The following is an 11,773-nucleotide window of genomic DNA, read 5'->3' on the forward strand; positions in this document are numbered from 1 at the left end:
GACAGAGAGACAGAGAGACAGAGATAGACAGAGACAGACAGACAGACAGAGATAGACAGATGTACAGCAACAACAGTGGCAACAACTACATTAATAGTAGTGACCGATGACGAACATGAAAAAGACGATGTTGACAGCAATGTCATTGTCAACTAATGGTTTTAAACATTGCAGTAGGCCTTTTAAAATAAATAATTGTAATTAATAAAGTATTAATCACAGATTTTTTTTCTTTTCTTATTAATAATATTTCAGTGCCCTTTGCCACATGGATTCAAGGAAATCCCACATGAGATTTGGAGTAGAAACCTCTTGGAAAGAAGAACATCGTCTACTGTCCTTTGCTTTGGATTACTTGTGGACATTCCTTTAATGTGTTGTTAGTGATTTTTTTTACCTGAGATGCTCTCTGATCTGGTCTGGCTGCATTTCATCCAGAAACTCCCTCAGATACTTGTTGGAAGCACTGTTATTTTCAGTGTTTGAATGTGTGGGCTTTGCAAACCAGCCTACAGCACACACAGAGAGTTGAACGACAGTGTTAGTTCTCTCAAGAAGACTGCACTGTGTGACTTTATGATGGGATTAAACTGAGCTCTTCAAAATTACAGTAATACAAATCAGATAAAGAAGGAGAAACACACATAATATCTATCACTCACTGCCCAGTTGTATTTGCTCTCAACAAAAACCTCTCATTGTGTTACAAAGTATATTTTGAGTGGAGTTGTGGTTATGGGCAGCATGTGTTAACCTGCTGTGAGCAGAGAGATGTGAAATGTGTCAGAGTAGTGACAAACTAAAGGTCATACACACACAACATCCAACAGTACTGAGTAGATTTGATAGTTTGTGAGAGTAGTAAAACATTATGTTCTCCTTCTCTCTACATTTGTTATTTCAGCAACTGCCTTCTCTTCCATTTATACACACGTCATGGTCAACTATCCCATTATTTTCACTATTATAACAACGTTAAATAAGGTATCTTTAATTAAAAACAAACATGCAGAGCATAGTCAGTGTCATTTGCAGATTATTGACTTACATTTCTCTCTACACAGTCCAGTGTAAGTTTCTGTTATCTTATCTTACCTATGATGAAGCCCAGCAAGAACAAAGCTGTCACAACCAAAATCCACCAGATCCACCAAATTAACCTGCTCTCCCTTCTCATTTTGAAGCGGTATATCCAAGAGACTTCCACACAGCGACACGCCTGACCCTGCAGAGCTCACTCGCAGAGATAGAGAGTAATTTGTTTAAGTGGTGCACTGTGGGGGAATGGCAGAGTGAGATAGAGTGAGACAAAGAGACACAGAAAGAGAGAGAGAAGCAGAGAGAGAGAGAGAGAGATCAGGGAGGAGGGTTGGTGAGTAGAAAGTTGGAGAGGAGTACAATGACGGAGCTAGTCATTAGTGCTATGTTTGGCCAGTAGACTGATGACTGTGAACCTTGGTTGTTCCAGTGCTGACTCATAATTACCCAACCTGAAACTAGATGGCCAAATTCACTCTGAGGACACATGTATCGCATGTATAGATAATCGCCTGAGCTCGTGTGAAAAAGGTGTCTTGCAGTTACTAGCTATAGTCAAAAAATGAGTGTGTAGTCTTATACATATATTATAAGACTACAAAGTTTATAGTAATAAGCCAGTAAAGTAACAAAAAATATTTGTATGATGGTTATCAAATCTGCCCATGGAAGCCCATTTCTACACATTATATAGAAATACTTGCAGTATAAGTCACTCTTTAGACTTTCCAAATCAAAATTATGAGATACTGAGTTAAAATTTAGACTAAATCCATAAAGCTGTGACATATAAAGTAAGTTGGTCACCACAGCTTCCAATCCACCAGCAAAACAGACACTAAACAGTGTTTCAGGTATGAATCTTACAGAAAAAGGCATGTTAGCATAGATGAAGTCAATTTTTAAAGCCTGGTTCTCTTCACTTTTAGCTCAGTTTCAGTTTACAGGTGTGAAGTATTTTGCAATAGACAGTCTTTCTTTCCCACACTTTAAAAAATACAGATCGTAGTCGTGCTTGACCCCCTGTGCTTGTATCCTGTGGAGGACAGCTCTTTCATGCAGTGGGCTGGAGCGTGAAATGGGGAGGAGGCTCTCTGCACTCAGGAATGTAGAGAGGACACAGACCACAGCTCTGCCTCGTCCTCAACACACTGTTTTAATTAAACCAGCTGCCTTGAACTGGTATATTGATTGATTTTAATTTAATTGCAACTGTGTTGTTTGGGTACCTACGTTCTCCTAAAACCAGTGCTGGATTTTATTACTTTTACACAATCAAAAATATAACAATTTTGTTATATTTTGTGGTGTTTAAAGTCATGCAGCTGTGTGGTTGAAAGAATATGTGTGAATCAAAACACAGTATGAACCTCAGCAACTTTTTTCTCAGGCAAGGGGAGTATTATCCCATGAAATAATACATGATTTCTGCAGAAGTTTTGTTTTGGGGTTGGAACAGATACTCCTATGGTCACAGCTTGTAAAACAAAAATACTAGCCTACAAAGCATCACACATCTGACACACACGCCAGATGTATAACAGAGCCGGGACAACACAAAGGATAAGGAACACAAAATATTATGGCTACATGTAGACCAAATGACAAGTTTTCCCAGATTAAGAACATGAATGTTTATGATCCAGAAATCCCAAAGAAAACCACGATGGGCATGAAACAACCCTGATGAAGACACTTGGGTGATGATCTGATATTGTTTTCCTCCATATTTTGTAATCTTTGTACATTGAATGGACAAAGGATTTCACCCATATAAGACTGTTGATAAAAAACACTAATATGTTACCGCTCCTCTTCAGGAAAGGCTTTCTACAAGATTTAAGGTTGCTGGTTGCTGGGAATTTGCATCCAGTTAGCCTGAAGAGTATTCACCAGAGATGTTGGGTAATAAGATCAGGTCAAACGATGTAGGACGGGGTTAGCTAAACATTCCACATTGCAGCCACAATGGAAGTTATAAAGTGATAAAAAAAATAAAAAAAAATCTCACCCCAAAGGTCCATTTAGTAGCTGTTCTGGAGTTCGTGTGATATGATCCCCAATCACTGTTTCCGAAGACAAGAATGAACTAAACCATGAAAAACAGCCCCAGAAGAAAAGTAAAGGGAGTAACTTTTGGTTATTGTGTACTTCTATGACTCATATAGACAAAACTTTATTTACTTCTCCAGCATGTGCATGTGCTGCATTGTAATGTCCTTTAATTCAAGATAAACCTCCTCAACACAAATCTTCTTTCATAGCTTCAGCTGCATTTCTTAATAAAGACATAAGATGGCGCTGATAGCACAGGGAGATGACATGTACAGTGGTAATACTTGGACTCATTTCCCCAAAAGATCAGATAATAAGTCTACAGACTGATAAACTATATCAATATCAGAGATTAAAACACATGTCAGAATGTTAAATAAACATGATATATTATACCTTTGAAGCATCAATTATAAGCAATTACCACTTAAATGTCACTTTCTAATGAGGCATCCTTTATAATGGCTTTATAGGTTTTAACTAATGGGTTTATTAATCATGTGTGCACTTATCTTGCATCAGTTTTGAACTACTTTTGGGTGAGCGACAGGTCTGTTATAAGATGTTGAGAATCTATTTATAACTCTCACCTTCTAATAAGCCACCCAATCTGCAGCTGTATATGTAAATAAGTCTTTAACAAAAGATTGTAATCGATCAAATCTGCAACTGCAAGTGTTAATGAGATATTAGTAAATAGATTACCAGTCAAACCCAAAAGTTATTACTAATAATGCCAATAAAGTCTTAATGAGTTATCAACAATTAATAATGCTGTTAGTTACACCACATATAACCTTATAGACAGTGCAAACTCAACTTTACAGTCATAATAACGGGTGAAAGTTATATTTATGAGCGCACTGCAGTGAGACATATGAGGCTGTGGCGCCCCCTGGTGGCCGAGGTGGAGCAGTGCGGAGCGGTGGAGCGATGTTTATTGTTCTCCTGCCTGTTTATTGGTTCACTTTATTCACCCCGCCGTCAGTCTTTTACTCAAGCTGCTTTAGGCGCTCGCTTGTCGTCCAGGTCGACCGTGAAGCAGACAGAAATGAGATGATCTTCAGGGACAGATGTGCTGCACACGGAGCTCCTCGCCGCTGAGACTTGTGGGGGGATGAAAAGTCAAAAATGCGCTCAGAGCAGACAGGAGCGGCGTGACGGAGGAGTGCAGGGAGGACGGAGCAGACACCGGCCGGTCAGACAGACAGACAGGCAGACAAAGACAGACAGAGCTGCGGGGAGGACGGGACTTCACCTCTCAGCCGCACCGAGGCTGAACTGAAAAGTTTGGGCAGCTGCAGTCAGTGAAGGCATCATGTCGGCGCGGAGCTGGGTCGCCAACGAGGGGGGAAAGCACTTGGTCCTGGTGGGGAACTTTTGTCAGAGCTGTTCGGTCCACACGTATCGTAGGCTGTTCATGGATGTGTTTGTTTTACCTGTTAACGAGCTGCTGCAACACTTGGAAATGATGTTGTCCGAGTTCTTTAGGCTTACCACCTTCCATCCTGAAGAAAGATCACTACACAGACGCTGATTTAAATGACTGTTAATCAGTTTGTTAATGCTCAATATGCTGCATCCATACAGGCTGCTGCAACCATTATATGCCATGGATTTACATTGTTAAGATCAAATGTAAATCCTGACATGTGAATTGTAAACACAATTATTAGAAATGTTTGTATTTGTTGAGAGTGATAATGAACATAAGGCTGTGGGTTTGGACTATATCCTGTACATCCTGTGCTGTGTGTGTGTGTGTGTGTGTGTGTGTTTAGATGCTGTGGCTGGGAACAAACACCTGGCTGTTCCTCAAGACCTTCCTGCTGTACTCCACTGGACAGCAGTATCACTACCTCTACAAGATGCTCGGGGTAAGACCTGACACATTTACTGATGTAGTTTTACTGGAAGAAATGACGGCTGAATTCCATTTAGCTGCTTCAGTTTCAGGGTCCTGGTATTGTTCATGCTGGTCCTGGTATTGTTCATGCTGACATTGTGGGACAAAGTGCACACTTTGTCCCACAATGCAGTGTGCCACATAAATGCAAACATTACAGTTGTGTGAAACTACACTTGATAGCAATGACACAAAATTATTATTCAGTCAGAACTGAATGAGGAATGTCTCTTATACAGGCGGTAGTGAGTGAGTGTGTGAACAAGGAAATGTTTTTGGACACCTCATTTTTGCACTTCTTGAAGCTTGTACACACCAGTGGTCCACTCACACAGTTATTTTACTTGACTCGGGTGTCTGTGAGTGTGTGTGTGGGCCTTTAAGATCTGCACTGACTCATCTGCACATCCATGCTTTTAAGTTTTGATTGTGTGCAAAGAGATTCACAAGTGTAATTGTTGACAAAAAGAGTTCAGATGAAGAGAAATCAGTGACCCATATCCATAGAGCTTCAAATAGTTGTATTGATTGCATCCTCAACAATGACTATTATTTAGAGTAGAAACATTTAATATTCACTAGATTTTTGCTTTTGAATCCTGATATAGCCTTCAAAACTGGTCATGTGACACTTTATAGTGCCTGTCCAGTTGCCAACAATCAGACTGTCGGTTTTTATCATAGACTAAATCTCTGTTTTTGAGGAATCCTGCTGCTTTCTGGCTTCAGAAACCTTTATTTATATCACAGGAGCAGGCTTTGTGATGGATGGTCGACTGTCACGTGCAGGTTTAATGAGTCTGAGTTGTGGCTTTAAACTCTGTGACAGCAGTTAGCCACGTTTGTGTGTGTGTGTGTGTTCACAGGTTGGGCAGTCCGTGCCAGCCAATAGTGTCAAGGGCACACAGTCACATACTCACAGGGAGAATCAGGAATTTGATTTTGGTGCTTGTTGACTCATGTGAGAGTTGGTGTAATCGTTGTCACAAGTTGGTGTGTGTGTGTGTGTGTGTGTGTGTGTGTGTCACAAATGCTACTAACATTACTGTCCAATCTCAGGCTTCCTGTTTTTTTCGAGCTGCAATTTGCTTTAGGGCTGCACAATTAATCAAAATATGATCCAAATCGTGACACGGCCAAGTGCAAACAGCATTATAATACTGTAGCACTGTAGTTCTGCAAAGACCTGACCTACAAAGCTTGTTCTTCAGATTTAAGAAAACATGTTTGTTTGGTACAGACCCCAAAACAGGTCACATCAACATGATTTTAATAGTTTCTTATGTGTGTCATTACTTTAAAACATTGTCAGCAGCACGGTACGTTTATAACAGTGGCGCGTGCATCTGGCTCATCAGGACTCAGCAGATATGTGCAATAACTCAGCAGCTACCTTGTAGGAGGATTTTGGTGCTAGACTAGACTACTTTTTTTATAAGACAAAAAACCTCCAATGGTTTTTATACAACATACCACAAGCTGATAATTATTACATTTAAAGGACCAGTGTGTAGGATTTAGTGGAATTTAACGGTGAAGTTGCAGATTGTGGCGATTCTGAACACCCCTCGCGTCTGTATTTGATTTGATCTGGGAATGAGAACCGGCTGTGAAATGTATAGGAGCAACTACGGTGGCCACGCAAAAGGCCCTATCTACAGCCAGTGTTTGGTTTGTCCATTCTAAGCTACTGTAGAGACATGGCAATTCAACATGGCAGACTCCATGGAAAGGGACCCGCGGCGTGTGTAGATACCAACGAGTCATTCTAAGGTAACAGAAACACAACAGTGCCTATATCTAGGTGATTATACATTAATACTTATGAATATTCCCTTTTTGCCAATAGTTTCTCCTAAATCTTACACACTGGACCTTTAAGGGCATACAGACACATAAAAGAATCAAGTCAATATAATACATTGGGATTATTTGCAAATGACTTTGCTTTAAAACATTGAATCAGTGGAAAAAAAATACAGTATGAAAATCAGTTAGAGAGGTGTGTGTGTGTATGTGTGTGTGTGTTGTATAAAAAAGGGGAAAAATAAGATGTGGCAGGCAACAAGCAGCATGTGTGAGCTATTCATGCACAGCCTGTACAGTGGGAGGCACAGGGGAAAGAGGGGCAAGTGTGGGCACGCTGCTTTGACTGAATGCCTTGCCAGAGGGCTTAAGTTTATGTGTGTGTGCGTGTGTTTGTGTGTGTGTGTGTGTAAGCACATGCAAGATGGAGATGTATTTCAAAGCTTTAAAGCTTCTGAAGGGAACTTAGATTTAACTTCAAAAAGCATCTTATCTCATTCACCTGTATGGTGAGTGTGTGTGTAGGTATTTGTGTGTGTCTGTGTTTTGGTTGTTCGGGGTGTTGGGGATGTACTGAGAGCAGGATATCAGATCTCCTGTTTGTGGTTTTGCCGTCAGCTGCTTTTCCATGGCAAGCTGTATTGAGTGAATGTGTGTGGGAAGTTTGTAAAGGGTAAAGGTATCAGTCTTTTAAGTATTTATCCTTGACTTGCTATATGTAGATTCTCACTTTGATTCTCACTTTTCAGAAACCCCCTGCCAGTTGTATATCTCACTGCTCTCATAGTAGTGTTGTTTTCGGCTGTCTTCAGTGAAAAAGCTCTAAAAACCCACCAGGTGGCCAGAATCACGACTCAGAATTTCTCTGTAACTACAGGATTTACACGTCCAAATATTTGATAACTAAGTTAATTTACTTACAAGTTTCCCAAATCAACTTAGAAACGTGTAAGTGTTGTGTTCCCAATTGGTTTCCACTGTCCTCAAGTGGCCCAAAAAAATTAATTATTACAAGTTTTAGTAATTAGGTTTACGTACACTTAATGAATAGGTAAGGACATGTTTTTGTTGTCTACTTTAATCCTGTGCATGCTATGGGCTGCAGTAATAGTACAAAAAGTGTCAGGGTTATTCATCATGTAAAACAACCCTGCACACTAAAAGTGAGACATAATTAATTGTTTATTCACTGCGTTAAAAAAAAAAAAAAAACACATTAAAAGAAACAATTGATGCATAGCGGAGAAGAAGATGTGCTGTTAGATTAGTTTGAGAAGTGTAGACTTCTTGTTAACGTTAGTCACCATGAAAACTTACCGCCATTTGAATCCATTGTAACACCACTGCGTGAAGCAAGTTCAAGCTACAAGAGGAGTCTAATATTCTAAAGATTTTGGTGTGGAGTGTCTCAAAATGTTGGTCTACAGTTTCATGTATGACCCTCTCTCTCTCTCTCTCTCTCTCTCTGTCTGATCTACTCACTCACACACCTTCATCTCTCACACTAGCTGTTTCAGTTTCTTAGGGATAATCAGAAGAGACGGCACCAGCAGTGCTCATACAGGCTGCCAAGAAAGTGTTTAAATGTGCTGAGTTTAGAAGAACCCAAAGTACGTCCAGTGTTTCCGCATGAAAACAGCTTTGATTATTCAGCTGTGGCTTGAGATCCATAAAGCCAGATTACATAGCAGACGTCCCTCCCATGTCACTTCAGGTAAACTGCACTCTTCATCCTGGTGTCAGGTGCTGTATCAGTCATACAGGATGATCAGAGATGTAGTAGAAATGTATCATTTTCATTTGCCAGACGCTTTTGTCCAAAGCAACATGCAACTAAGGTACAATCCAAGCCACAGTAGATGAAGGAGAAGTCGTTGAGAATAAATGCCTCAATACTCAGTTCCACATTTCACCTGACACGAGTGAAAAGGGCAGGTGTGTCAAGTAACGTACAAGTGCCTGGCAAATAACATTTTTATTTTGAGAAAGAGCTAGAGAAGCATCAAGAGATTGACAGAGTGAAAGAGCATATTAGCTGAGTAATTTTCAAAGCAATTTTTGAAGACAGAAAGAGATTTCTTGTGTAGTAGTGATGCTAGGACTGGTTGTTTGTTTTTGTTGAGTGAGAAGGATCATAAACCAGAATGAGGGAATTCAGGTTGGTGCCATGCTAGTGGCCAGTCTATATGTGAACAAAAGAGACTTGAACTTAATGCGAGCAGCAACTGGGAGCCAGTAATAAAAAGTAAAGTGACATGAGCTGCTTTATTTTGGACCACTTGCAGAGGTTTTACTGTACACGGTGGGAATCATTTGGCAGGAAGGACAGATATAGCCGGATATCATCAACATAGCAATGGTAACAAAAACCATGTGAGTGAATAATCCGACCAAGGGAGGTAGTGTATAATGAGAAGAGAAGGGGGCCAAACACAGATCCTAGCGATACCCCAGTGGAAAGAAATTGATGCTTCTACTTGCAATACCACTTTATATGATCTCACTGTGAGGTTGGACTCAAACCTCAGTACCAGAGAGGCCTAGTTTGGGAAGAGTGGACAGATGATTTGATGGTTCATTATGTCAATGGCAGCTGACAGGTGAGGGGAAGACGAGGTGAGGTGACAGGGATGGGTATGCTGATGTTCTAAAGTTAGTTATTCTGGTTTGGGCTGCTGATTTAGTTTGCCAACATGGTCAGCAGTTGCAGCATCAGTGACACATAACTCGTGGAAGTAAGGAATTTAAGCTACTTCTTCTCTAAGTCAGCCAAATCTAAACACACAAACATGATAAGACATGATACGCAATTTTTTTGATTTGGTGTGTCTTTCTGAGGATGTCAATATTATTGTATTGTATAAATTGTTCATAAATCTATATAGAAAACACACCTTTGGAACTCCAGAACCTACCTACGTGACATTTTTAAGTTTTCTTCAACATCAAAGTAATTTAGTAACATTTGTCTGTATTGAAAACCTGTGAACATTTGAGATAAAAAAAAATACTTTAGATTTGCGTCCGAGAGGAGTGTCAGACTTTGAAAACACAATTACTCAGACATTGATATGTTTGTCTTTGCACACAGTTTAGGCATTCAGCAATGAAGGGTTGCTTGTGTAGGTGGCAGTAATAAAGATAAAGAAATCTCATTCATTTTAGATTTTTTTTAAAGTGTATGTTGAATTATCCTTTTAAAACATGACCAAAGAAGCTTTTGTGTGTCATCGTCCTGTTTATAGGAAAAGCCTCAGCAGGACAGCGATTCTTAGCACTTCATACTGAGAATGAGGACAAAGATGGTTTTAAATAACCCTGTGTGACACTGAAGTCATGCCTCAAGCTCTCAGTGCACATACTGAATTGTCCAAATGTGAATAGGAGCAGCACCAATGTGTGTACCTTAATCCGCCAGGCCATTAACATTTTGCATCTGCTGAATCAGTCCATATTTCAGCCAACCTGCCTAACTGTGTGTGTGTGTGTGTCTTTACCAGCTGGGGCTGTGCATCAGCAGGGCATCTGCATCTGTACTGAACCTGAACTGCAGCTTGGTGCTGTTGCCCATGTGTCGCTCCCTGCTCACCTTTGTCCGAGGAACACACACGGTAAGAAAGAGACTGATCAATGTGGTTGGTTTTGTTAGTGTTACCTCATGTTGGTCTCACTAATGATCAACCACTGAGGAAGATGAGAAAAGAGGGTTTGAGTTTCCATTTGAAACAGCAAGTTGATTATAAGTTGGAAATGTCAGCAGCTGTTACTAATTTTATATTCTTTAAAATAAATTACCCCTAGTCACAAGGCTGTTTTAGATTAAGAAAACGTTTTTTTTGAGTTGAACACGTGCAGCTACACCAAGTTTTTACTTATGTCAGATGTAAAGTTGCAGGATTTATGAAAGACAATTGAATGTTGGGTTTGTTCAAAAATCTGTGATGGTTTGTATTTTTGATGTAAATCTGCTCATATATTGTAAATTCACTGCTGAAATGCTCTGTTTTCCTTAAGGTAAATTAGTGACAGTTTACAGTTTGAGATGTAAAAATGCAAGAAAACAGTAATAAGTTTAGTAAATTATCAGTTAAGATCCCCAGCCAACAAAGATAATACTTTTATCTGTGTTACAACACATGCACTCATGCAGGTATCGAGCAGAAAGACTCGCAGACTGCTGGACAAGAGCAAGACCTTTCATGTGGCCTGTGGAGTTGCCATCTGTATCTTCTCTGGTAAAAAATGTCACTTATCACCACAGCTCATATTTATTCATGTATCACACTGTGTTTGCTAAACAGACACTCTTTCCCTGATTTACTACATGTCAAATGTCAATTTTTACTTAGGGTCAGGCATACCATACAAACTCAAAAGCATGGTATAGAAACAAATTGAAAAATAATATCATTTTATAATAAAGAAATACATGTATTTATAACATTAAAAAAAGCCTGGGGTTACCAAATGGACAGATTGAGGTTTTAAAAGACATGGCCATTTTACCATTGCAGACAAGGCACTTAATGATAAGAACCAACTATTGATGCGGAAATGTTAGGATCTAGGTGGGTTCTCTGAAGAGTTTGACGTGATTAAGAGGAGCTAAAGTCCAAGATGTCTTGGCCTCTCTTGCTTCATCTGGTTTCTTACTCAACAAGAATCTCTTTCTTTTAAAATCCCTGGAATCTAGGTTGCACCATCCTTACACTATCTGGTGGAGCCAAGGATGGCCCTAATCCTTTAATCCCGTTTGTTGGGACATTTTGAGTTCAGAGAGTCCACTGGTGAAAATGTAAAGACTTTAAGAGAACAACTATCCTGCCCTTGGTAAAGAATTAAAAACCAAAATGTTGTACGCTTACACCCAACACTCATCAGAACACGAATGTCACAATTTTCTATCTAGCATTCGGATCTTTTAGGAGCAAATACGAGGATCCAATCTGTTATACTAGATAGATAGAT

General features: G+C 39.7%; 2 protein-coding genes across 2 annotated transcripts in view; one reads left to right on the top strand and one right to left on the bottom strand.

Moving 5' to 3' along the window:
- Positions 1-1,364, bottom strand: part of naalad2 (N-acetylated alpha-linked acidic dipeptidase 2) — a gene marked incomplete in the record, with an annotated part of 10,474 nt that extends 9,110 nt beyond the window's left edge. Inside the window, 2 exon segments of the mRNA XM_035679494.1 lie at positions 398-509; positions 1,096-1,364. Of these exon segments, the coding sequence (XP_035535387.1) occupies positions 398-509; positions 1,096-1,177 (194 nt within the window).
- Positions 1,365-4,015: 2,651 nt separating this feature from the next.
- The window catches only part of LOC118342031 (NADPH oxidase 4), a 24,426-nt gene continuing 16,668 nt past the window's right edge, over positions 4,016-11,773 (top strand). The window contains exons 1-4 of the mRNA XM_035680458.1: positions 4,016-4,462; positions 4,875-4,970; positions 10,306-10,416; positions 10,956-11,040. Of these exons, the coding sequence (XP_035536351.1) occupies positions 4,412-4,462; positions 4,875-4,970; positions 10,306-10,416; positions 10,956-11,040 (343 nt within the window). The 5' untranslated portion in view covers positions 4,016-4,411. The remainder of the gene's footprint in view (positions 4,463-4,874; positions 4,971-10,305; positions 10,417-10,955; positions 11,041-11,773) is intronic.

The sequence above is a fragment of the Morone saxatilis genome, unplaced genomic scaffold (genome assembly GCF_004916995.1).
Source record: "Morone saxatilis isolate NCDOM2014 unplaced genomic scaffold, NCSU_SB_2.0 Contig8, whole genome shotgun sequence".
NCBI classification, from domain to species: domain Eukaryota; kingdom Metazoa; phylum Chordata; class Actinopteri; family Moronidae; genus Morone; species Morone saxatilis.